Source organism: Vipera berus, assembly GCF_964194415.1.
Source record: "Vipera berus genome assembly, chromosome: 2".
In the NCBI taxonomy this organism is placed as follows: domain Eukaryota; kingdom Metazoa; phylum Chordata; class Lepidosauria; order Squamata; family Viperidae; genus Vipera; species Vipera berus.
In genome coordinates this window covers 68,049,843-68,077,581 of record NC_138203.1, presented here as the reverse complement: position 1 = coordinate 68,077,581, position 27,739 = coordinate 68,049,843, and the positions used below count along the sequence as shown (strand labels likewise).

Below are 27,739 nucleotides of genomic sequence, written 5' to 3'. Positions count from 1 at the left end.
AAATAGGGTGGAACCTGGACAAAATGTTCCTGACTTTGGAAAAAGTTATTGTCAGTCTATACTAGATAATGCTAAACTTGTTAACTGATATATAGTATAGGTATAATATGTCTTTGGAAGCAAAATAAATCATCACATGTATTTTTTGCAGAATTTATTTGGTTCTCATTCACTCACTACAGAGTGAATTGTATCCTTGTAGAAATATTAACTTATTTAGGAAAAAATAAGGACATTATTAACAATAATGAGAGTGATTCATATTAAAGAATTTTGTATTTTCCAGGTTGGTGTCACTATACATAATAGCAGCTTTAATATCACTAGAATAGTGACTTTCACACCATTTTCAATGATCACAAATAGAAGTACACATGCTTTAGAAGTAGCTGAAGAAGGCAATGAAAATTGGGTACCAATACTTTTCCAACAAGTAAGTATTTTAAGTCTTTTAAGTTTTTTATATTTATTGTAAAAATTGAACTCTGCATTTATGCATGAATTGTTTCTTTGCATCCATTAGCTTTTATATATTTATATTCAAGTAAAGACAAAATACTGTTTTTTGATAGCTATAGTTCCATGATATGTTTTCTTTATAAATGCATTTCATTCTTATTTCAGTGTATTCCATTTTGGCCTGAGAATAATGACAGCAAGTTGCAGGTTAGAGTAAAAGATTCTTACATTCTACCCAAAGTTATACAACTTGATAAACAAGAAAATTGCTTACTACTTCACTTAGATAACAAGGCAAGTATATAGAGATAAATTTTAAATGAGAAAAGAATGAGTTTGCCTACAGCTCTGCTTCCCAATCTTTTAAACAGATAAATAGTAGGCTGATGATGCCAAAAATTTTAGTAGGTAGAGATGATAGTTTTCTGCTTTTTGAAAGTTTTGGGTGGAGTATTGTAAGTTGGGAGTAGGAATGTCAAAAGAGTCAAACTGTCCCCTCTTTCTATGCTTGTCCATACCATCTGACCACATTTCTGTGGCTAAAATTTGATGATATTGATGTCAGTAGTTCCAAGATAACTCAATGAGTTCCTTTTCCCTTATTTTTTTAAGACTTTAAAGATAATCTGCTGTATTTGCCAATAAAGTTTAGTATAATGTTGTTTGATTTAAATTTTATGGAGACACACTGTTCTCCAAATATTCTTCTGTTCTTATTTGATATGATCTCATAGGCTTAAGGTAAAATACATTTGTTTAATTTAAAACAATGTTAAAAGTATGTGAGTATGTTTACATTTTTAAAACCTACCATCATCACTTGAATGTCTTCAATTAATACAATTATTTTTATGATAAGATCAGAGATGAATACATTTTTCTGAACTTTTCATCTTCCTGCCTGGTCTATATAGTTGGAGTGAATAGAACTAAAATGTGTTGCCAGGTTTTGGCATTTTGGAAGAGTTGGGGAACATGAACCCCTTTCCATGTTTTAAAATAACAGTAGTAATTCACTATTTTGCTATTAATTTGGGATCAGAAACTTTGAGATCTTTGAATTAAGTGAACTAATTGTCAATTTAATATACATATTATGTATCATTTTATCTTTGCATATCTGGCAGCTTGGTGGCATTATTGTGGATATTACTCTAGCTGAACACTCAACAACAATTACATTCTCTAATTACCATGATGGTGCAGCCCCATTCCTTATAATTAATCACACCAAAGAAGAAGTAATTGAATATGGACAAAGGTATGTATGCAGTGTTTTATTTGTATAATGTTAAAGGTAAGCAGCATAAAATTTAGTGCTGTATGAATAAATAGTGTTCATGTATTTAACCGTATCCTTTTTAATAGTGCATCTAACAATTGATAAATTAGTCTATTCTGTTTACTGGTTATTATTGTTTGAACCAAAATGAAAGAATAGTTTTTCAAATAAAACAAACTGCAATCTATCATAAACCTGTCACTTTTTCTACATAGAATATGAAGCAGCAGAGTTACAGTGAAATATAAATATTTGAGAAACGAGAAATGTTAAATCTACCTATGTATTAATAAGCTTTTATCTTTTAATTTTAAAAACTCAAATTGAACATTGTAACATGGGAATGTTTAAATTGAGTTTTCAGAGTTAATTGACAGAAATTTAATAACATTGGAAAATATTTGCTTTGGAAGAAAGATAACAAGAAATTTGGTGAGGATGTATTTTGCATTGAAACCTAGATTTTTCCTATTTTTGTTTGCAGTTCTCTCACTTCAATGGAAGAAACTTTAGAACCAAATAAAGCAGTACTGTATACATGGGCAGATCCTGTAGGTTCTAGAAAACTGAAATGGAAATGTGGAAAGAACAGTGAAGAAATAACTCAGAAAGATGTATGTATAAAGTTTCAAATCAGTATAATACTTAGCAATCAATTTAGTTTTTAGAGGAGATAATGTTTAGAATACAGTTGGGATCAATACAGTTAGCAGCAAATATGCAGGAAATGGATGGGAAGAGAAGGATAATGGAAATCTAGGATTGAATAAATTGAGCAATGTGCTGTGATCCTAAAATAAAGTAGAATTCATCTGTTAGTACGTTTACACACAAGTCTTTAGCTAATAGATGGTAGCTATGAGGCCCTATCTACTTTGATGATTTTTTTGTAGCTTTATCTGGATAAGAGTACCTAATTTGTGTCATTGTCCAGACCTGTTTTGGACAGCACAGACACAAGTTAATACTGATACTGTTCTTTAGTTGATTAAATCATCTGTAATTATGTCTCCAGAGCATTCAGAATGAAAGCTTTTCTAATAAGCACTGGCAACATTTAAGTCTTGCTTTGAGAATATATAATTTAGCTCCTGAATAACACTGAATATAGACTTTGCATTTGGTTATGTTGAAAAAACTTTGTAATCAAACACACATAGGATAGCATGCTGTGAGATAGATCAAACTTTGGTGTATAAAGATAGTGGAAAGCATTGGAGTTGATTCTGAAAACAGCAAACATACAGTAGGACCTATCTTTTAGGTGATTATGTAAAAATTATAGAGAGGTGCTACTGTTTGCCTCCAAGCATCTTCGTGAAATCAATTCTAAATTGCTATAAAGTCTAATATACACGCAGTATACATTTTTTCATATATATAAGAAGTATATTTATAATTTAATGATTAAACCATGTTAGTTTATTCTGACATTTATATCCTTCTACGTTATTATCCCAAAACCCACTCTGTTTGGAGCAGAATATTCTTATGAATATCATTTCTCTCGATGCTGTTAAATTTGTCAGTTTGCTGATAAAGATACTTTTCTTTCATAGTCCTTTGGCTCATGGAATATAAATTAGAGTGCATCACGTATACTTTGTGATATAGTTCATACTGTATGTGTTTATAAAACTTTTAAGTAGTGGAATGATATACTCACAATGAGTGTATTTATTAATTGCGATCATACCCCATAAGATTAACCTCTGGAAGCTTTAAAAAGTGTAATAATAATAATAAAGCTACATTGTTAATAAGTTGCACTACATGTTGTTACAATTTAATTCTCTGTAACTTCAGTGAAGAAATAAATGCTTCCCCCTATTAAGAGATTAATTTATTTTAAGCTATGAGAATCTTAGGTAAATCCCTTCATTTTAGTTTAATTTAATTAATCTCCTCTTTGGCTTTCTTATAAACTAGCATTCTCAGAATGCCTTAGGTCCAAAACAAAGTTGTTCTTGGATTATCCTGAATTTGTTTGGGCTCTGGTTATCTAAGAATGGAGAAGTCAGCATATTTTTTACTGGTCTGCTTCACTGCTGATAACCACAAGACTGTCATTATTTTATGTATATATGTTTGTGCATATGTGTGTGCCAATATATGCACTTGCATACATATGTACATGGATATACATATACCAGATTTCCATAGAAGTCATGAAACTAGCATGTAACAAACAATATATAAAACAATTGATGTTTAAAATATTTCAACAATTTTAAAACAACATTTTAAATCTGTGAATTAGCTTCTTTATAATCACTTTGGAGATCCTGAAATGCTATATTCCCTGTTTACTGTAGGAATACGCCATATACACCTTTAAACATGGTCCAGTTGGAGTTTTGTACATTAGCAAAATTGGAAATAAAAATTTTCTCTGATAATTAATATTTATCTCATTATTTTAGGACCTGATGACACCATTTCAAGTGGGAGCCAAGCACATTTTTATAGTTTCATTTTTTGAAGGTTTGCAGCGTATAATCTTATTCACTGAAGATGAAAAGGTTTTCAAAATGACATATGAAAGTGAAAAAGTGGAATTAGCAGAACAAGAAATAATTGTATCATTGCAAGATGTTGGAATTTCTTTAGTAAATAACTATTTAAAGCAGGAAATAGCTTACATTGGAATCACAAGGTAACACTAATATATTCAATTTACCATTTATACTTGAAAAAATAAAAAAATAAAAATCTTTCTTAATATTAGTAATGTGTGTTATATAGTAAATTATATTTGATGTTGTGATTTAGATTGTTTAGAAGTGAGTGTAATATATAGGAACTATTATGAGTCCAATTGTAACCTAGAATCCCTTTGTACATGTTGAAAGGATTGCAGATTTTTATCTTCTATCTGAATAAACTGCACAATTTAACTTTGCCATCATATGCTCCTTTTCAATTTGTTATGGGCAAGTAATGATAATGGTAGAGGACAAGAAGGCCTGGAGGAACGTTGTCCATGGGGTCGCGATGGGTCGGACACGACTTCGCAACTAACAACAATAATAATTTATTGGCACAGTTAGAGATACCAGATACATAAATGCCAAGTTCAAAGTTTATACTTGACAGAAAATGTAATTTATATGCAATAAGTAATTGGGGATTATGATAATTGAATTGCTACTTCAGTCTTTTTAATAAGTACATTAAGGTTGTAAAATAATTTATATTTCCGAAAAGTTTTAATGCAAAACTTTTTTAAATATGAAGTACTTTTGGAATTGAAGACTTTTTTCGTTAGTAAATCTCAAAGATTTAATAAAGCTTTTATTGGTTATCATAGTTTTACAATTTGATTAGTAATTTTTTATTTTATTTTTTTAAATTTACTTGCAAGCTCTGATGTAATTTGGGAGACAAAACCCAAGAAAAAGTCAAGATGGAAGCCACTAAGTGTGAAGCAAACTGACAAGCTGGAGAAAGAGTTTATTGAATATTGTGATAACTCACCTACAGAAAATAAAGTAGTGGAACTTGATGATAATATTCCGGTAACATTGAAGTTTTTTAAAAAGATTTTTTGTTTATGTTTATACCAGCATTTGTACACATTTTTGCCTTTGTCCTGCTAATGTTATGTTATACATGTTATTTGTTCCATAGCAGAGGCTTGGTAAGTTTCATTTAATAAAGTTATGGAATATAGGTGTTTCTTGCTGCCTTGGAGAGATGATGAAATCCTTTATCTATTGTAGTTTTCCTTTGTGGTCTCAGAACAATGTTCAGAACTTTCTGGAAGTAGACAAACGTTTATGGAGGGAAATGTTCCTGTAACTTTATGCAAACTGAAAGGGCCATAAAATTTTCTGTATCCTCTAAAAAATACTTTTGTTTTTCCCAAAGAGAATGTGTGTGTGTGTGTGCGCGCGCACGCACATGCGCAAGCACGCACACCCAAAACATGAGCTAAACATGAACATTCTTACTTCTATCTTAACCTATTTTCTCTTCTTTCAAATCAATATGGTAGATATCTGTACTTCTTATCTTGCTGATCCCTATTCTGTTTGGTAAGATTGTGTGGAAGTAGCATTGCTAAATTCAGTAACTAAATTTGAGTGAGGCAGGATTGTAGCCAAAAATGTTTATGTCTCAATCTCTGGCAGTCTGCTTTATCTCAGAATACTATTACTGGTAAAGATGAGGTCCTATTGAATTTAATTGTAATTACTTCTGAGTAACCCTAAAGAAGGTTGAGTTGTTAATTCTAAAACAAAGTGGTTAGCATATCTGGATAAAAGATTGAAACATTACAATTGTGTACAGTTGAAAGGCTAAGTATATGAAACATCACTTAGAAATATATGGAATTTAAAAGTGCTTAATTTGAGTTATGCTATGACCTTTCACTTGAATAATTTTTTAAAAATAATTAGCATTTGGATTTTGTCTTATAACAGGTCTGTTTGACTCCTACTGGTAATGACATGAAAATATTGCAGCCGTATGAATTTCCTGTGAGAAGAAGCTTTTTGCCAGCTTTAAAAGTACAATATAGTACATCTGAACATCAGGCTTCATTCAGAGTTCAAATCTATAGAATACAGGTATATCAGATTTCCCACATTCATAGTAAAAACAGATAGTGGAAAATCATCTAATATATGTATAGTTTTAAACACTATGTCCTGTTATTTTGTTAGGATATTAAATTTAGTAGCTGGAACAGTAAAGTGTACAATGGGCCAGAACACATAGTTGTAGCTGATTGGAGAGTGCTGGCTTATTCATGAAGCAATCTAAGCTATCGTTGGTTGCTGTGGGTGTAAATGGGAAGTTTCCCTTTTTCACCACCTTTTTCTTCTGTGCGCTCTGTATGCTGTTTGATTTACCTCATGATGTTCCTGTGTTCCTTACTATCTTGTCTGCTGTAAATGTAAATGTTAAATATACGGTATTTATAAAAATTGCAAGTTTGTTTCAGTGTCCCTGACTTCATCTGGACAGCTGTTGTGCAATTCCCTGACATATTTGTTTTAAAAATATCAGCATTAGACTGTACTTAAATAATGTATGAAAATTCATATTTTAAAATGAACTTTTATTTTGATAGACAAACCAATGAGATGGTTAGCTGCTGACTTCTATGTATTAAAACTTTTGTTTGGGGAATTCTAAATTTCAAATTTATGAAGCTAGCATAATTGTAAACTAGGACATAGCAATTTATATAAAGTGAAAATATTTCTAACCTGGAGTGTATTGTCCTGTAATTGTTTCAATCAGATACAAAATCAGATTCCTGGAGCCATATTTCCTTTTGTGTTCTATCCCATTAAACCTCCCAAGTCCATCTCGTTGGATTCAGGTTTGTTAACATAGTTAAATATATTATTATGCTTTTATTGCATCTTGCATCTGTAATAACTTAAGGAAAAATAAATTAAAATATATGAATAAAAAGCCCTTTCACAATATAAAAGAATAAAATAAGATGAATTCACTAGATTTTGTTAATGCATTTATATATTTTTTCCTAATTTTTTTAGAGGCTAAACATATATAACTTTTCAGTGAAAGCATTATGTAAATACTTGCCCTTTTTCACTTGAATGAGGTGTTTTTCAATAAATAAGGGTAAGCAAACATTTGCTTTTAAAGGGAAAAATGATTTCCGTGGAATGGAAGTAATCTGGAGAGAACGTTTCTATCACTTGCATTTTCATCAGACTGATTAGCTCAAATAGCTCTGACTTGACAAATATAGAGTGAGCCTGGAACTACATAATTTACAAATTGCAAATCTTTTAATGTAAGAACATTTAGCTAATGTCATTGAAATCTTAAAATTATTAATCATTGCTGTCACTAAATTATCTTAAGCATGCACGTGCAAGGATTTAGAATTTAAAATGTTTGTGAACGTTGTTGAAGTAAATGTTGCTTCATTTGCTCTCGCATACTATATACTGTGTGGGTGTGGGTGTGTTTTGTAATAACTTGGTTCTTTGGTTTATTCAACTCATTCATTGCATCTTTTGCAAATTATATCAATTACACATGCTACCTTTTGCATATTAAAATAAATTATATCCTCCATGAGAGTATGTTTGGAATTTTTATAGAACCCAAGCCATTTACTGATGTCAGTATTGTGATGAGAACTGCAGGACATTCTCAAATATCGCGCATTAAGTAAGTATGCTTTTTCTAGTCCTAACCTAGCGATGCAATTGTAACTTACTCCATTTAAAATTATTGGAATTTATTCCTGACTGAACATGTATAGGATTGCACTGCAATTTTTTGGTTTTGGAATGGGAAACTTATTTAGTTGTAAATAAATTGTAAATAAATTATATTGTAATCACTGATTTTTTTTCTTTTGAATAAACAGGATTAGAGTAAAAAGTACTAGAATTAATGTGCTTGCTTTTTTAGTATTAATTTTATAAATTAATATCCATTATAAACATAAATGGATATAATACTATTATATGAATTGTTTGGTTATGTGTCCTCTGAGGCTTTTTCTTTCATTCTTGATGTTGAAACAGTTGCATAGCTAATAGTTAGATATTTCTACTATTTAATGGTTTAAATATTTTTGCAGGTATTTTAAAGTTTTAATTCAAGAGATGGATCTCCGTGTAGATCTTGGTTTCCTTTATGCACTGTCTGATTTCTTTACATTTGTTGATGAACTGCCCAAAGACCAAGAGGTATGAACTCCTATAGGAGAGGTTTAAAGTAATGCAACACAAAACCATAACATAATTCAGTCTTTTCTTTTTTAAATCAGCTGAATACTACATATCAACTGGTGTGTGTGTGTGTGTGTGTGTATTGTCTATAAAGTTTTAAGACCTATTGTCAATTTTTTACGCAGGTTGAACTCTTTAAAAAAGATGTAGAATCTGCGCAGGAAGAATTAAAGAATGCAGTATCAACTGACACATCACAAATCAGTTTATATGAATATTTTCATATCTCTCCAATCAAGGTAGCCATCAATGTAACATTTTCTTGTTTAAATAGAGCTAGCAATGAGAAGTAAGAATGAAAGCCTGTCTGTATTTATACTCCTCACAGATCTATCAAGAGATTTCTATAAAAATCCTGCCATTTTAGTAAGCTCCAATACTCTTTGGGGAAAAAGCAGCAGGACTAGGTTCCAAATATGAAAAAAAAATATAAGTTTCAGCAGAAACAGAATGATGTATCTTACCATAATGAATACTTTTCAACAGATAATAACCAAAAAAATTGAGTAACATCAATCATTTTTCACATTAAAAAATTACAAAAATATTACGGGGGAAAGCCACATCCAACAATTAAGGATTGTTGGGTTTTATTGGAAAAGTATATTAACTATAATTGCATTTTTAAAGGATGGCCAGAACCCCAAATGTTTATACAGGTAGTCCTCTTTTAGTGACTTCATTGGGACCAGCAAACTGGACATTAAGCAAAGCAATCATTAAGTGAAACTGTGACTGTACTTACAGTCTTACTTCAGCTTTGCCTTACATACCTGCAAAGGTTGTAAATGGAACCTTTGTAAATGTATAGTTACTTTTTCATCATAGTTGTCACTGCAAACAGTCTCTAAATTAGGCACTTGCTAAACAAGAATACCTGTATTGCAGAACAATGCAGATGATAGCAAAATTTGATTTTCCAAAAGCAGCTGACAGAACAAAATAGATGGTTATCTGTAACACTGGTAAGGATTGTACAAGGCAATATGACTATAACTACTGACAAATTACTAATAATTCTTACAGCAACAACAATAAAAATCTTCCAAGAATTAGAATATTATTCAATGCTTTAAGAGTCTTTCCATTCTTTTATTGATTTTTCCTTTCAGCTGCATTTAAGCTTTTCACTCAGTGCTGGTGGAGAAGAGAGCAACAAGGACGAGAAACGCAAGGAACTGTTTCCAGTTCAGTCCTTAAACCTCTTGTTAAAGAGCATTGGGGCCACGCTCACAGATGTGCAGGATGTTGTTCTTAAGTATGTAGACTACATTAATACAATGGTTTTAATTAGAATAGTACTTACATTTTATTTTATTTTTCATTTTTGTATGTAATTTGCCTATTTTAGGTTGGCTTTCTTTGAACTGAACTATCACTTCTGTACTACCCAACAATTGCAATGGGCAGTTATCATGCATTATTCAAAGCAGGTTAGTATAAGCCAATGTGAATTAACCATATGACTATTTTTTCCCATGTAGCTGAAATGCTATACTGATTAGCTCGGGAGAAGCAAAAATGTATCTGTCAAAGGTCCAGTTGTCTCCCCCCCCCTTTTTTTTTTAATAAAAAAGAAAGAATGTAGGTGTGCCTCGACTTATCTCAGTTGTATCTGGAATTTTGGTCTTAGGTATTTCAGTCATTAAGTGAGGTGCCTACGTGACTACTTGCTCTAAGACCGCAATTCTGACCCTCTCTGATTGCATGGATCATTGAGTGGACAGAACAAAAGAGCTGTCTGTTGAAATAGCAGTAGGGAATTCCTGCCCTGGTCTGTAGAAATGAAGTTCCAATCCTAAAGTTCCAAGCTTTGTTTCTCCAGCCTACCACAAGACTTTCCCTCCCTGCATATGTAGAAAGGAACTGCCATGCTAGCCAGAAAAAGGAAGCTTGGGTCTTTGGGGTCCCAAGTTTTCTTTCTCCAGCCCAGTGCACCAATTCCCCTTCCTCAGTGTGCAAAAGGGAACTACTGTGCTGGGTTGGAGAAAGGAAGTTCAGATCCAAAGATCTAAGCTTCAGTATGGTGGTTCACCTCCCATCTACAAATTCTAGCAAATGCAATGTTTTGAAAGGGTAAAAGCCTTTTTACCATTACAGAAACATTGTGTTTGTTAAGTTTCTAGCCAGAAAACTAGCAAATGTGATCTTTCTGAATGGTAGGAAGAGGCTGTTTTTACTGTTCAGAATAATTGCGAGCTCTCACAATGTTTCTGAAGGCAAGAAAAGCTGGCGAGAGCCTTTCTGCTGTTCAAAATCATTGTGTTCACTAGCTTTCTGGCTGGAAATCTAGCAAACACAATGTTTCTGAACAGAAGAAAGGCTGGAAAAAAAGCTCAGATCCTCAGGATGCAAGTTTATTCTCTCCACAGGCCCTTCTGTTTGTGTCTGTGTAAGCACTCCAGTGGTGGGGTGGAGAAAAGAAGCTTGCATCTCCAATGTCTTCATTTCTCCACATTCCCCAACACACACACACATACCCTGGTGCCCCCGCTTTCCCAGAAGGGAAAAATCCAAAGTGGCTGAAATGTGATCATTGTGGTGGTGCAGCAATTGTAACTTCAAGGACAGGTCATGAAGTTTCTTCAAACTGCAATTAAGCGACTGGTTGTAAGTCAGGGACTACCTGTAAAAATAATACAACAATAAGAAAAAATATATAAGTATTTCTGATACGTTTGTGCATTTGTGTCTGTTTGTGTATATGTGTGAGAAAGAAGTGTTACACAATAGTCTCTAAATCTTAACTGGACTTTAATTAGGTTTTGCAATAACCTAAGCTAGAATTGTTGCTGGAAAGTCCAAGTTCAGTATGAACTGAAAATAGAAAATGATGCATCTCAAATAGTAGTCATCCTACAAAACCAAAGAAGAAGCTCTAGGATTTAAGAAACCTGTGCACAGTCAAAAATACTCTGCTTCCATGTTCAGGATTTTGCAAGCTCCACATTCTACTGACTAAACAGCAGATTATTATACAAAATGAAGGCATGTTCTCAGCAGACCGCTAGGGGGTAATAGAAGGCAACATAATCTCCTCAAAATCCACTGTGTGTCAGTAAATAGCACATGTTTTTCCTTCTCATGATGAAAGATCTGCTGCTGGAATTTATTTGACAATTTAATGCAGTTCCCAGCCTAGTTTCAAGCTAGTTTTAATACTAAATACTTTAAACATAGGAGCCACTATAAATATACCTCATTTGGGCTATATATTTTTAATTCTCAGTTTCTGTTTAAATTGAGAGAAAAATAAAATAAAAAGCTATAGAGATCTTTGAGTTTTAGTGTGTGCTAAATATGCATTATACAGAAATAGATTCAGAATCATCTATTTATTCATTTACTACGCTTCTTTTTTGCTTTAGTGAAGAACATTTCCTTTCAGAGAGAAATCCTGTGCTTCCAAACTTTTCCAGAATGGAATTTTCTTACATCCAAATTTTTATTCAGGTTCTTTCTGTATTAGTTCTATAATGAGAACCTTGCTTTATTGTCAGGAAAGGATATGTCACTTTTATTTTATTTATTTTATTTTAATCCCATTTATATCCCGCCCTTCTCCGAAGACTCAGGGCGGCTTACAATCTAAGCACAAATCAATGTACTTAGCAATAGCCTTCATTCTATGTATATGCCTGGCTTTCGGGAGCCCCCAAGCGGCATTATTACAAAGTCAGCTTATTGCCCCCAACAATCTGGGTCCTCATTTTACCTACCTCGGAAGGATGGAAGGCTGAGTCAACCTTGAGCCTGGTGGGATGCGAACCTGCACTAATTGCAGGCAGCTGGTGTTACTTAAGGAGGCATTAGCCCACTGCTCCACCAAGGCTCTTTTACCAGAATGACACAGTCCCAAGGAAAAATCATTTCAATATTTCAGAAGCAAAACTTGGTAGTTGACCCCTTTGAAAACCTAGGTTGCAAACCTACAGTACCAAACACTACCTTACAGAAAAACCAGGAAATTCCAGCCCTGGCAGTCAAGGATTCCATAATCTATTATGTCTTTCCATCCATCCCTCCAGGGGTGGGGGAACTATGGTCCTTTTATGACTTGTGGACTTCAACTCCCAGAATTCCTGATCCAGCCATGCTTTGGAAAATCAATTGCAAGATAAAACCCAAACTCGTCAAAATTGTACCAAACCTATATACTGAACCTTCCTATAGTTTTCTTGGCTCTGTTCTGCTTTTTCAAATATGCATATAACAGCAATGAACTTTATCTGTACACATTGACAGAATATTTTTTAAATGTTCAGAATCATAGAAAAATTACAATTATGTTATAAACATATTTAAACTTCTTCATTTGCTTCTACCTTTTTCAAGGAGCACAATATTATCTATTCACAATGCCTGGAAATTAGCCATTTCTGTATCTCCACAATACCAATATCCGTTCTACAAATGGAAATCCAGAGAAGCATTTTTAGCTTAGATTTCATGCATTTAAAACTTTTGTTGCATCAATATATTTATAGAAAAGCATTGGTTGCATAAAATGTTTTGCTTTTTTATAGAAAAAGATATATGTCAGTTCCAAATTACTATTAAAAGCTACTTTTCATGAAACCTGATTTTCATTTCAGGCTATTAAACAAATGTATGTTCTTGTTCTTGGTCTGGATGTTTTGGGCAATCCATTTGGATTCATAAGAGATTTGTCTGAAGGAGTAGAAGCATTTTTTTATGAGCCCTATCAGGTATGTTTATTATCTATAAAAGGACTTGCTGTATTTGTAAATGCTTGCTATGAAAAGTTGTATCCGCTTTAGATGAAATTCTGTAGAAATGGGGAATGATAGCAAGTTTTGAAATTCTTCATTCATAATAGTAGAAAATAAAGGTACTAACTTTTGCTTATGGGTTTCATTAAGAATCAGCTACTTAACTTAGCCATAAACAGCTTTAGATTTCATTATCCAAGGCTTTATATTTCCTGTTTTACTTCCTACATTACTTACAGTGACTGTCAGATACACTTTATACTTTGCACGTCTTTATTGTGTTTTTTTAATTGGAAGAATGTATCATTGATAGTAAAACCAGAATATTTTTTTGATATTTTTGTTCAATTTCTTTTATTCAGGGGGCTATCCAGGGTCCAGAAGAATTTGTAGAAGGAATGGCACTAGGATTGAAAGCCTTAGTTGGTGGTGCCGTTGGTAAGTATTATTTTTAATGGGGATTCAGACATACCAGATAACTCTCAATACATATCATATTTTTACCATAATTAAATTTTCTAATTTTAATAAAAATACATTTTGTGATAATAGGTGGACTAGCTGGTGCTGCTTCAAGAATAACTGGTGCTATGGCTAAAGGAGTAGCAGCAATAACAATGGATGAAGATTATCAGCAGAAACGACGGGAAGCTATGAATAAGCAACCTGCTGGCCTGAAGGAGGGCTTTACTCGTGGAGGAAAAGGCTTAGTATCTGTAAGAAATACCATGCTTTTGGATGTTTGTTGTTGTTGTTGTTGTTAGCTGCGAAGTCGTGTCCGACCCATCGCGACCCCATGGACAATGTTCCTCCAGGCCTTCCTGTCCTCTACCATCTTCTGGAGTCCATTTAAGCTCACGCCTACTGCTTCAGTGACTCCATCCAGCCACCTCATTCTCTGTCGTCCCCTTCTTCTATTGCCCTCAACCTTTCCCAGCATTAGGCTCTTCTCCAGTGAGTCCTTCCTTCTCATTAGGTGGCCAAAGTATTTGAGTTTCAACTTTAGAATCTGGTCTTCTAAAGAGCAGTCAGGGTTGATCTCCTCTAGGACTGACTGGTTTGATCGCATTGCAGTCCAAGGGACTGGCAGGAGTCTTCTCCAGCACCATAATTCGAAGGCCTCAATTCTTTGGCGCTCAGCCTTTCTTATGATCCAACTTTCACAGCCATACATTGCAACTGGGAAGACCATAGCCTTGACTATACGCACTTTTGTTGACAGGGTGATGTCTCTGCTTTTTAGTGTGCTGTCTAGATTTGCCATGGCTTTCCTCCCCAGGAGCAAGCGTCTTTTAATTTCTTGGCTACAGTCCCCATCTGCAGTGATCTTGGAGCCATGTTTAGAATGGCCTTAAGAGTTTTAAGAGCCAGGGCAGCTCATTCTTATGTTACTGTCTCCTTTTATTTAAATTTTTAAATTTCTTTAATGGTAAAGTTGATTGGGATTTAGGTTGACAATTTATATAGATATAGGAAATATAAACTATATTAACTACTTTTTTATGATTCAGTACGTCGACAAATACTAACTATTTATAAATTTTAACAGAGAGAATACTTAGAATACACCTAGTCCTTGACTTACAGCAATTCATTTAGTGATCGTTCAAAGTTACAAGGGCACTTGGAAAAGTAACTTATGACCATTTTTCACACTTACAACCATTGTAGCATCCCCATGATCATGTGATCAAAATTTGGACACTTGGCAACAGACTCATATTTATGACAGTTGCACCAGGGTGAGGTCACCTTTTGTGACCTTAAAGCAAAGTCAATGGGAATCACTTAACAACTATGTTACTAACGTAACAATTGCAGTGATTCACTTAACAACTGTGGCAAGAAAAGTTGTATAATGTAGCAAAACTCACCTAACAAATGTTTCACTTAGCAGCAGAAATGTAGGGCTCAATTGTGGTCGTAAGTCAAGGATTACCTGTATACATTCAGTTTCAGGGGGGAAAATGAAATATTTGTTTCTATTCACAGGGTTTTGTCAGTGGCATAACAGGAATAGTAACTAAGCCAATAAGAGGTAAGTTACTATTCATAAAGTAAAAAAATCGTTTTTTAATATTATAGCATTTAATAATATGTGAACTTTATCTCACAGTATGAAAGAAAGTATTGTAAATTAACACCTTTTTTAATAAGAATTCATTTGTAACAGCTTTGCTGTTGACCGGATATGGGCAGGCTACAAGGGATTATTTTCCCCACATAATGTGTGTCCTCACAGATAGCAAGAACAATTCACATTTTATCATGGTTATCATGTCCTTTGCTGCTGCTGTAAAGCTGTTTCTCCCATTTCTTTTAGAAGACTGCAGTCAGAGAGCCAAATGTTTTGCTCTCAGTCTGATTTGGCTTTTGATAGCCATGTGGGAAGGAAATTTTATTAAAGTTCCCCAATTTTTTCCAGTTGAAAAAAGTGGTAAAACAACTTTCAGTGGAACTTTTCACTAATATTTATATGGATGTTTATTTAATGTTTTCTTTAAATGTTGCTTTTTCCTCTAGGAGCCCAAAAGGAAGGAGCAGCAGGTTTCTTCAAAGGAGTTGGAAAAGGATTAGTAGGAGCAGTGGCAAGGCCTACTGGAGGAATAATAGATATGGCTAGCAGCACTTTTCAAGGAATTAAAAGGCAGGATTAAAATAATGTTTAATTATTTCTCAATAAGTTTGTCAATATTTTCAGTATCTGAAATGCAAATAATTCTCATCTGTCTACTACTGAAACTCTTGTTTCCGTAATCTTTACCTGGGCAAAAGAGTGCATTATAGAGAAACAAAAAGGTAGTCTTCAATTTATGACAGTTCATTTAAAGATGGTTCTAAGTTACAACACTTTGGAAAAAGTGACTTATGAACTGTGCTTACACTTACAACTATACCACACCCACAATTACATGATTGCAGTTTGGGCACTGGGCAACTGGATTGTATTTACGACCATTTGCAGCATGTTGCAGTCACATGATTGCAATTTGTTACTTTTTCTGCAATTTTTAGCAAACAAAACTCCCATTGGAGATTTTGCTGTACAACTGCTGTAAAAATTGTAAAAGTTAGTTCAACTTGATTTAAGACCCTAATAACTTATATGACAAAAATTCCTTTGGAAGCCTTTTGGAGGCCTATGAGAGCTGGCTCCAATTTCACAAGCCTGTGAAAAGCTTCCAAAGGCCTGCAAGATTGGCAGCTTCAGGGGAAAAGTCTGGTGCAACCAAGAGCTGCCTTGGATGAGCTGCATGGGTCTTTCAACAGCAGGAGAAAAATGTTTGAATGTAAGCAATATATGATAGATCTTGTAGAGCCCTGGGCAAGGTGGGCAATAGTGGCATTCTCCAAGGCCCGGGCCAGGATGGGACAGATACTCAGGTGAGGCGGAACTGCAGTGTTCCCATGGTTGTAAGAATTTTTGTTATGTGACTGGGATGCTGCATTGGCCAACCAAAGACAAAACAAAGAGCAAACCTGTGGCTTATAATGTTTTCATTTCTAAAGCAACCCAGCCTTAACTACGCTATGTAATTTAGTGGTCACAATAGCTGTTTTGTTAGAGTTGCAGCATCTGCATATCAGTGTACAATTTAACATATTTATCAAACAGTACTGATCAGAGAAGTTTTGGGAAAAAATCTTTATTTAACCTTATTTTAATCTTGCCTTGTATCTTTTAAAACAGATATGCCAATATTATCTCTAAATGCATAATAATGAACTTGTAATTTCAGAGCTACAAATGCTTCTGAAGATGTCATAAGCCTGCGTCCTCCACGCTTCTTTGGGGACGACGGAGTCATTAGACCATACAGATTAAGAGATGGGGCTGGAAGTCAAATGTTACAGGTGAAGAGAGTAAACAATCCAATATATATGACATATTTAATATGACCAATTATACATTACTTATTTGAATATATATTTATTTTCCTAGAAGTAGAGTGACTTTAACACTGCACATTTTTTTAACTTTGTCATAAATTTGAATCACATTTTGAATGATAATCACAGGAATATGATAATGTGGAACCTCTTGGTTCCAATAGTGAAAATATTCCTTTTCGGTACAATGATTTAAAACCGATATATTTTTTTTCATAAATAATAGTCAAGACAGATTTATTTTGTGAAAATACATCTGATCTTCTGCAGAGTCAGGAGATTATTAAAACCCCTTATACATAATTTTCTTCCTAGCCTGGATATTTTCCTTCCTGCATGCATGGAACTATTTATTTGGGACCATTGATACCTATTCCTTTTTTTACTAGATGAAGTGTAGTCTGTACTATTTTTAGGTAATAATTCAATCTATATCGAATATTTATTTTTCAGCTAATAAAATTATTAAATCTAATATATGAATATATATCTGCATATTTAGAAATGGTTAATATGGTTCAGAAACATAATTTTAATATGTAGCAGAACACCTAAAATCTCATTTTGAAGAAAATTAAGGTTTTAGTATGACTGTTAGTTTTTGTTTTATTTTAAATATTTTTAAATAGATTTTTTAATCTAAAGAGTTTTAAATTTTTAGCAACTTAGAAGTTTTTAAATGCTAACTTTAGCTATATAAATTTATTTTTCCTACATTTTCTGTTTTGAAAAGAAGTGATTTGAATGGTTTTAATCAAATGAGTTTATATATTCTATTTCTAATGGTGATAAATAAAAAAATATGACAGTAATCAAAGTGGCAATAATTTATCTAAAAGATAGTCCACACACCATGCCTAGCAGAAATAATTGTAATGAGTGTATGCAGGACTATAAATAAAAAAAACTGTTGATGGTTAAAAATAAAAATATATTAGAATTATTTTTTCAAAGCTTTAAGTTTAAAATAATGGCTTTTTGAAAAACAAGAAACAGTGATAGATAATTTCAAAGGTAAACTAAATGCATTTAACCAAATGTTCTTCTTACACATTTTTTTATTTTAAGATTTGTAATAAATGTTACAAAAGGTATACTCTTGGAATAGTAATTATAGCTTATAAAATTCAAAAAAATGAGGAATTTATACTATAACCTATTAAATGAATCCATCTTCTTGTCAGTTATTTTCATTATTTTATAGAATTTTAATTTGTTTTTCCTGTTGAAGCTTTCTTCAGAGTGAGGAAAGAAATATGTCACATGAGTATAGTAACTGCTTACTTCTTAAATTATGTGTAAGTTAGAACAGTTAAGTACAACTTTTAAATAGCCGAATAACTAGATTGACTACATTCTTCCACAAAATTAATTAGAATTGAGCTGAAGCTTTCTAGTTCTAGCCTTACATCAGTAATAAATAAAATAAATAAAAAGAACTTGCCTGCCTGCCAAGCAGTTGCTCTACCTTTCCTCATATTCTAGAGAACATAATCACTCATTTCACACCCAGCTGTCTCAATCTGTGCAAATTAGGCTAGAAGTTTTTAGCATACAATCAATTAGAAAGTATTCATGAATTGCAATTATAGTATGTTCAAATTTATTTACAAATTTTAATTTTAGCTCTGAGTAGTTGGTACCATGATCCATAAATCTGGTATGCCTCCAGGGAGTTACATTACATTCCAAGGAAGGAAGGAAATCTATTGAAAGCAAGAGCAAAGCTGCTTGGATCACAAGTTATCTTTTTTCAAGGTTTTCTGTTTTATGCTTTAGTTATAAAATTTATAAGTTTATTTTACCTTGCATAGCCATGAGCCAATTTAACTTGTGCTTTTTAAATTCAAAAAAATCTTAGGACATCTTTGAATAGTTGGTTGAATATACTCCACTGATTAGTGTTTTTCTTCTGCATGCTATAATTCAGAAGCTACATCTCATTTTTAATTTTGTTATTTCATTCTCTTGCATTTAAATTTTCAACCCAAATTGACTAGCATCAACTAACTCTTCTGCTTCTTTCCTCTCTTACTCATGCTTACAGAAAAGACAGGCCTACAGGAAATGGACTTTGTGCCATATTAGTGGTAGTGATGACGATGTTGAAAATGATGATGATAATAGTTAGGATAATAATGTATGCCTTACTTGTTGAATTGCAACAGCTGAATGTTACGTTTCTTTTATGAGACTGCCAGAGGGAAAAAATTACAATAATTGTTATAAAATTGTGTTTTACATGTAAATTTTAAAATATATTCTAATACAGCAACATAAATGAAAAGAAATTGTTATTTAACTTGTCTTTATTTCAATTGTCACATTGAAACATTGTTTGTCATTGACCATAATCTTGTGATAATTACTCAATTGAAAACATTGTCAGAAGATTATGTAGTCCTTCTTAAGATACTATATTTTCCATTCCTTTATTTTAATTTGATGCTTTAAAACATTTATGTGTTTTTAGAAAAATTCCTTTTATATATGAATACAGTGTCTTGTGTTGTCACATACATTGTGGATGTTAATGTTGTCTTATATTCTTTTTAGGTATATTGTCTTTTTTCTGTAATAACAATAAATAAGTCTATATAAGAAATGATTGATTTCTTCTGTTCAAATTTTCACACCATTTTTCTTAGCCTTACTTCTGTCCCTTCTAAATTTTTCATGGAAAAGTTTCATATATCAAAACTGATTTATTTATAAAAATAACTTTATGTCTTACATACTTTCATCCTCAGAGACTCAGTTTACCATCTTTTTTGCTTTTATATTTTCATTTATTTTAAACTTTCTTATTAAATGTAGAGTGAATAGAGGTCTTTTTCTTTTATTTCTCTGGTTAAAATGAAACACTAATATGACCTGAATGTAAGTATATGCAGAAATAGTACAAATTGATTTGGATGGCCAGTCATTAAAAAATATATAACTAATGAACCAATTTTCCATTTGTAAATTTGCTTTTTGCCTACAGAAAAAAATTAAGAATATTCAAAGATTATTTTAATAATTCTACATAGAATTATGTATATATCTGTTTATAAATGGATCTAGAGTAACAAATCCACTCCGTCCTAAACTTGATCTTTGGCAGCTGAAGCTTCTGAAACGTAGAAGACCTAAATTGGTGGGGGTTTTCTTACTATTGTTTTCTTTAAAAGCATATATAGAAATCTATGTATGGCTGTTTCCTTTTCATCTGGCAGTGATGATCTTGGAATTATACAATAGATTTTAATTCAGTAGTTTATCGGGCATTTTATAACGTTTCTTTTACATTTATATATAAGTAATTACAATAGCATAGCACTTAGACTTGTATTCCGCCTCATAGTGCTTTCCAGCGCTTCCTAGGGGATTTACAGTGTCAGCACATTGCCCCTCAACACTCTTGAGTCCTCATTTATATTACAATTATAATGCTATTAAAATCCAGTTTTCTTAGGAAAATGTAGCTTTAAAAGACATAACTATGAAGCTTATTTTTTTATCAGAAAACAGGAAAGGAATTTGGATTTACAATGAATTATTTCCTGGGATAGGGTCTTTGAGAATACAGTCAAAATGTTCCCAACAATCCTATTTGTAATATACCCACTGATCTTCAATAATCCTTCAATTTGGCCAGCCAAATGGCGTTTATTTTTTGCTTGATGTATCGAGTTCATTGATAAATCAAAACAGAACTTGGCCTACTATAGAGGGCTTTTCTTTTAAAAAAAGAAATACATGTTTTTTTCTCAAACCCCTAATCTGAACCTTTTTTTAGGGTATATAAAATTTTATTCTTTTCAGAAACTTGTCACTAAGGCTAAAGAAGTAGCATCTCTAGACAGTGGAATTTTATCTCTGTACTGTGACAACAACCTAAGTCAGTATAATGAATAGTTGTGTCTCACTTTAGATATATAAACAGATAAAATATGGTTTTTGATGAATTCAGAAGCACTATAAATAATAAAAGTAGGGTAGGGCCTTCTCTTACTCTATGGCTTCATCATCCAACAATTATTTATCTGAATGAGGGAATTAAATAAATATTTTCTTAAGATCAGCTATATGAGTAGAAATTGCTTATCCAGGGACAAAAAAAAATCCAGATTCATTCTATGAATATTTTAAAAGTAGTTATCCAATAAGAGCACAACAGATTTATTACGCCTCAAATCCTTTATGTCAATTAGATTTGATTTATGATTAAAAGTATTAGGTAAACGGAAATGACTGGGTCACAAATTACAATTGAATCATTCATTCATTCTTTCAATTTCTATAGCCACTCAAACAATGACTCTGGGTAGCTTACAATTCAAATCCATTAATGGTTGGAGTTTTCAGTAACCCCAGTATTGTGGTTTTAATACAGTGCAATATAGCATTTAAAACTTTCTTGCCATGAACAGGATGAAAATAACAATTTGGAAAAATATATTAGGGAATTTTTACTGCAGACATTTCATTACCTGACTAGGTAACATCACCATTGCTAGTGAGTGTGGGGTTTTGGTTTTTCTGTTTATATATAGTAGCTTTCCCTGACAATGATTTTTTTTTTGGGGGGGGGAAACGGGGACGGAATGGAATATTCTTTTTGGCAGTTAGTTGATTAGAGTTTTGTTTTCTGTTTGCTTGCTTGTTTGTGTTAATCCCTGCTTGGTGTTCGCTGCTTGAGAGGATGTAGTTTTGTTCCCTTCTTAGCTTTTTATTCTTTGGAATGGTGTGTAAATGTGGTTTTATCTTTGTGTGTCTATTGATGGCTGATTTGTCAAACTTCCAGGAATTCCTAGTGGATTTAGATTTAGCTTGTTCTAGAATGCTCAGTTTTCCAGTTGCAACTATGGTTGAGCCTGTCTTTGTGTTGTGAATTTAAGGAGTTTTCATGGTGTCTTCTGATTGCTAATTGGTGTTCACATTGATGCACTCTGCTAATCTGCCTGCCTGTCCTATATAATGGCTGTTACAATTTTCATACTGTATGATGCAGATGACCCCATTTTTGTCTTGCACTACTGGGTCTTTTGGTTTATTTAAGAAGACCAATACTTAAGAAAACAATAATCAGGAAACTGCTAAGGAGAAAGCGACACACCACACACAGACCAACACCATAGGGCAGGCTACTGTATATGAATACGGAGCAAACACACACTTACTAGCACTGATGTTACCTAGTCGGGTAATGAAATGTCTGTAAGGAAACAACAAAACTCAGAAAAGACCAAGGCTCCACAGGTAGAGAATTGCTATGATTGGTGTCTCTGAAGTTGAAATATAGCTTGGGGTCTTTGAAATCCAAAAATTAACAATTTCTTATACTAGCTGGACATTTTCTTTTAAAGTGAAGTGGAAAAGTGTGTGTGTGTGTGTGTGTGTGTGGTCTTAAGAATTTTAAAAGCTGAAACCATGCAGGTAATGGGATTTTCTAAATCAGGAAATTTACAATATTCATAACATTTCGCCTTAACCTCAGGGATTGCACAATATTGTTATGCTTTAGACTCTGCTGTGGTCTATTTTCTGATATTGTCTAAGGATGATAAGTGAGGGAGCCTCCAGACTGTAACCTTTTACTGTACTGTACTGTTTGTACAAACCTTATAGATTATGCTAACAATAGTTTTGACAAAACTAAGAAAAAGAAGCATTGATTTCCACTTGGTTTTTCAATTCTTCCAATTGGTGTAATAATTCAGTCCAAAGAGAGAGAACAAGCAAATGGGCCACAGTGATGATAATCCTTTAAGTTCTGATGTTATTACCTATTCATATAGGGCTTCAAAAGATTCAGTGTTTATAAAAAGTTGCTATAATGCAAGAATATAATGACTGTAAGAATATAATTGTAAGAAAATACATAATTATATGTGTATTAAGGTGCAAGTGTAAACAAAGTTACGAGCCCTCTTTGGTGATCTAATTGTCATAGCAGCTAACTTCAGAGGCCTGCGTGTACAGTATTTGGAGATCTGCCATAGCAGGTAACTTTACAGGGTCCTTTTTGCAGCTATCTGACAAATTAATATAACTATTTATTGATAAATGATTTCATTCAAGGAAAATACATTATCCCGTGAACCAGGACATTTCTTTATTTTACAGGGCAAGTGTTTCTTTTATTTTACAGGGCAACCAGAGCTACAGTGGAATTTTTCAATTGGATTTTCATTTTCAAAGGGGACACTGAACATATGTTATACCAGATTGGTAGATCATTTCTGAACTTATTAATGTTACATTAGATGTATAGGTGTATTTGTAGATAAATCAATAAATTACAGCACATTCTGTGCCAAACAGAAAAGATGAGAGGATTCGCTAAAACAGATTATATTTACAAAAATAATATAGAGCTCCCATCAGTTGTTTGATGTAACAGCAGCTGTTCACCACATTCAGTACATCTAATTCATTCAACCCAGTTTGGAAAATATAATAGAAAGATATATCTAAAAAAGTTTAGCTGCAAAAAGCAGGACGAAGATGAAGCTACTCCATTACAGTATGTCAAAAAGTATAAAAAGCAGTTCTAATGATTTCAGTGCCTCAAGCAGAAAATCTTACAAGGGTCTTTCCATTTCTTTGGCAGGAAAAATACATGTCTGAAGAACACAGCATACCGTTTTCAGAAGATTTGTAATGTGAATTTTTAGGGAAAATCTTGAGTTCAATGTAGTAATTGCATTGATGCATCCATTTTGTTTACTTGGCAAAGAATACAGAAAAGTGAACTCACTGAAGAAAGCACTAAGGTTTAAATAAATTGCTAGGCTAAAGATTAATACAGAATGATGTTACAAAAGACCAAACTGCAGTACATTTAGGTAGACATATTAGAATAGCCAAATGGCAAACTAAGTGGTAGTATGCTTCATAGGATCACAGTGCTGAAATGGATCTTCTAGCATCTCTCCAGTTCTGCTCAATGTCCAGATTCTTTAAATAGAATTTGTTGTTAGAGAACTACTTAGTATTTTAAAACATTCAGTACATTTTTCTTAATTTATTAAAATCAATTCCCTGTCATCCTGCTATGTGTACATTTTAAAACTACATTTTTTAAAATTGATATGTAATTGGAGATGATTGCATTTTTAAAAAATATTGGATGTGAAATGGAAAATGGTCACTATAGTCATCCAGTGATGTTTAGCTCACATGTGCAAGATAAGAAGACATGTTATGATTTAAAGCAATATGATCATTCAGTGTATTATATAAATGCAATATTTGAAACACAACACATTGAAATAGTTCTGGTAAAAGGGTACCGTTATGGCTGGAAAAATCAGATCTAGATATAGATGTATGACTGATGCCAGATATATACCCTCTTCTGGTTTTATATTTAGTACTTTAGTGATAATCAGATTGTATAAATAGCAAGCACTTTGATCTGATCTGTTTTATCTGAGGGCCAGGATATTACCTAATTGCATTAGGTTTACTATTGCCAGGGACCTTTCAGAACTGTCTTGGTGCTTTAAATTCCTAAATGGTTTGGGGCCAGCAATTCTTATGAATACTATGCTATCCAGATCTCAAGATAAACCCTACAAGTCCTGTTTGGAAGTTCGCTAGCAAGAATATTAAATCAGCTCTTTTCATTGCTGCTTCCTGAATTCTTTTGCTAGGCTTGTGCATTGCAGCCCTTGTGTTGATGCTTTCACTACGCCATATGCCTTTCACTATTCATAACCATTTTTTTCCTGAGTCAACTGTTGTGGTTATAAAATTAGAATTATATTTTAATAGAAGCATTCCCTTGATGGATTAGTTGAGAAAGGAATTTATAAATACCAAAACTGAATGTTTATATTCATTCAAAGAAACATCAAAATGTATTAAACATTTCAAAAATTTATATATGCTAGATGTGAATACATTGCTGTGATTATATTTTTTATACAGTGTATATATCTTTAAGCTCAGGATAGTGTGTGTGACTTAAGGGGTAATGATTCATTGATAAGAAAAAATTTGTAGTAGAACTCTTTAATGGGAGAGAGCATTATACTCAATACAGTATTTATTTTTATTATTATTATTCCTGAATATAATGAGCAAATATCTTAAGAAGTTATTCAGCCTGCATACAAATCACTGTTTAGACTTTGAAACATATACTTTTCAAAACAAAGGTATGAAAGCATAGGATCCTCACACTATTTTCCTTTTGTTTTGTTTCTTTTGGTATGAGAGCCTACCCAAAAGAAGAATGGAATTCGTTCTTTATTTTGAATAATTGTGTATTAATTCAAGATACTTATACTGGTTTAAAATTAATATAATCTGAAAAATACAGCTTTTAAAGATCCAATTGTCTCAGGGTGGTCCATTATTTTTGAAACAATGTCATTTTGCATATGATATTTCAGAACAACCAATAATTATGGGCGTATGATTTAATGAAGCAGGATAAAGTTAGCGAACATCTATAATAAATATTCAGAGTACTAAAAGTATGAAGTTCATACATATTTGTATAAGGTTTTAATATGATTTAATACAATATAAATCTTTTCCTCAAAATTAAGGTGCTGTATTCTAGGGAACTCTACAACTTTTCTTTTCTTTTAGAATATTGAAAATGGAAGATTTGCAAAACTGCGATACTTTACACATGCAATGGTTAATAATACAGATTTATTAATGATCACAAAAAGGTAAGATTCCTCCAGTATTACTTTCTTATTTTTTTTAAAAAAGCATTTATGTGCACTCTGTAATAAAAAATGGTTCCCAGAACAACTTAGAAATGTGAGTAGAAAGATAGTTCCTGTCTTCAGGTCTTCTATGCCAAAGACGGGAGGAAAGTGATGAAAGGAACAAAAAATTTCCAGCTATTAAAATTACAGTTATGAACTTCTGGATTGTAATTAATTTGCTTTAGAGTAAATAAAAAGGAAAAAATAAATTTGCAATGAAAAAAAAATTATTTTAAGCATGAGAGAGAATTTGGAACTAAATACAGTAGATAGAACTCGAAATTAAAGATGAAGTGTGTGCAGCAATTTTGACTGCCATCAGGCTTCATTTTTTTATAACTTTTTAGTTGAGCCAAATAAAAGTGGACCCAATACTTGTTTGAAAATGCTAAGATGAAAAAAAAAAGACGAAAATTGACCGAATTTTAAACTGGATATCATATGATATTGAAAGCTACTTTATGTGATTTATTGTAACTATTTCTCCTGTATTCATATACAGTGGAATATTGTTTGTGACAAGAGGTACGTTTGGACAGTTAACGTGTGAATGGCAGTACACCTACGATGAATTTACCAAGAAACCATTCATTGTTGATGGACGAAGATTGCGCATTGAAGCAAAGGTAAAGTTATGGATGGTAGAGATGGATCAAAACAAATTATTTGATTAATGTTCAAATAATTATATTTATAATATAAATATGAGATTATTATGTTAGTAAGCAATTTTCTATGAATAATACTTAAATATTATTAGCCAGTAAATGACAACATGTAATAATTATAAATGTATATATTTTTTCATGGAGTGTGAATTTAATTTGTTCTATTGATTACATTTCACTCTTCACATACCTTCACTATCTCTCAAACTGGAATTGTTGCCTTCCCTTCTTGCTTAGTACCATAGAAAAGTTACTTGCTGGAAGACAGTCTTTTTCACCCTTTCTTTCCTCTGGATCTGTAACTTGTAGTTCTGGTCTGGCCAAGTAGCAAAAGTCATTCCATTACTCTGGAATTATCCATTTTCTGTGACTCTTATTTCCATGCACACAAATCATCCTCAACTTATGAATGGAAGTTACGGTGGATCCCTCCAAAAGCTACTTACAACCCAGTTTCAAAGTTAAGGCCATTACACCCCCATGGTCATGTGCTCAAAATTTGGGTGGATTCTCCCTTACAACCAACCACAGGAAACTGCGAATCCCACCCCCAGATCCTCCCATCCCTGTAGGGCTTGGACCAGTTTCTCACCTCAGACGGTTGTACATTGTCCTCCCACCCAGTCACTCCATTACCTTTTGCAGAGCTCTGGAGCTCGCATTGGGGAAGGAAAGCAGGTCACTCTATCTCCCAGCTAGGCCATATAGTGCCATCCTGTGAATGAATTGTGGCCACTCTGAAAATCAGGCTCATTTCCGGGACAGAGCCATGTCAGATATTACCTGTATATTACATACAAAAAAGAAGCTTTAGTAATTAACATTTTTTCATTTAAGAGCAGACATGTCAAACACAAGGCCCGGGGGCCAGATCCGGCCTGCGAAGTGGTTTCATGCGGCCCGCGAAGCCATCCTGGAAACAGTGCAAGAGTATATAACATGCCAGAACAATGAATAAAATGATTCTCCACATATTTAATACTGTCCACCCTATGTCCTATTTTACAACTGCATTTGGGATCCTTTCTCAATCAATACACTCAAAAGATTTCATATAGCTATGTTTAAAATTCATCTCGCACAATAAATTAATATTTAATTTATTGTTTTACTAAACTTTATATGAAACCTTTAGCTTATTTATTTAGATTATTTATTTAGATTATAACAATTGGCAAAATGCCTATTCTGCTATATATGTACACAAAGAGTCTCAGCCTTCTGCAGAACAGTTTTATGTAGTCTGCTGTCGTAGAGA

The 27,739-nt window shown here is 32.9% G+C and overlaps 1 protein-coding gene across 3 annotated transcripts in view; it reads left to right on the top strand.

Moving 5' to 3' along the window:
- VPS13A (vacuolar protein sorting 13 homolog A) overlaps positions 1-27,739 on the top strand; it is a 124,477-nt gene that overhangs the window by 93,908 nt on the left and 2,830 nt on the right. Inside the window, exons 50-70 of one of the 3 annotated variants that reach the window (XM_081319364.1) lie at positions 287-433; positions 625-753; positions 1,587-1,720; positions 2,226-2,355; positions 4,165-4,397; positions 5,106-5,259; positions 6,169-6,315; positions 6,995-7,076; positions 7,834-7,903; positions 8,322-8,430; positions 8,598-8,711; positions 9,585-9,730; positions 9,824-9,905; positions 13,068-13,181; positions 13,568-13,643; positions 13,758-13,921; positions 15,198-15,243; positions 15,729-15,852; positions 16,946-17,060; positions 25,686-25,771; positions 26,316-26,439. In XM_081319364.1, coding sequence (XP_081175490.1) covers positions 287-433; positions 625-753; positions 1,587-1,720; positions 2,226-2,355; positions 4,165-4,397; positions 5,106-5,259; positions 6,169-6,315; positions 6,995-7,076; positions 7,834-7,903; positions 8,322-8,430; positions 8,598-8,711; positions 9,585-9,730; positions 9,824-9,905; positions 13,068-13,181; positions 13,568-13,643; positions 13,758-13,921; positions 15,198-15,243; positions 15,729-15,852; positions 16,946-17,060; positions 25,686-25,771; positions 26,316-26,439 — 2,526 coding nt within the window. Of the gene's footprint in view, positions 1-286; positions 434-624; positions 754-1,586; positions 1,721-2,225; positions 2,356-4,164; positions 4,398-5,105; positions 5,260-6,168; positions 6,316-6,994; positions 7,077-7,833; positions 7,904-8,321; positions 8,431-8,597; positions 8,712-9,584; positions 9,731-9,823; positions 9,906-13,067; positions 13,182-13,567; positions 13,644-13,757; positions 13,922-15,197; positions 15,244-15,728; positions 15,853-16,945; positions 17,061-18,722; positions 19,132-25,685; positions 25,772-26,315; positions 26,440-27,739 lie in introns of those variants that run through there. The other 2 variants (XM_081319365.1, XR_014025307.1) reach the window with 2 other exon arrangements.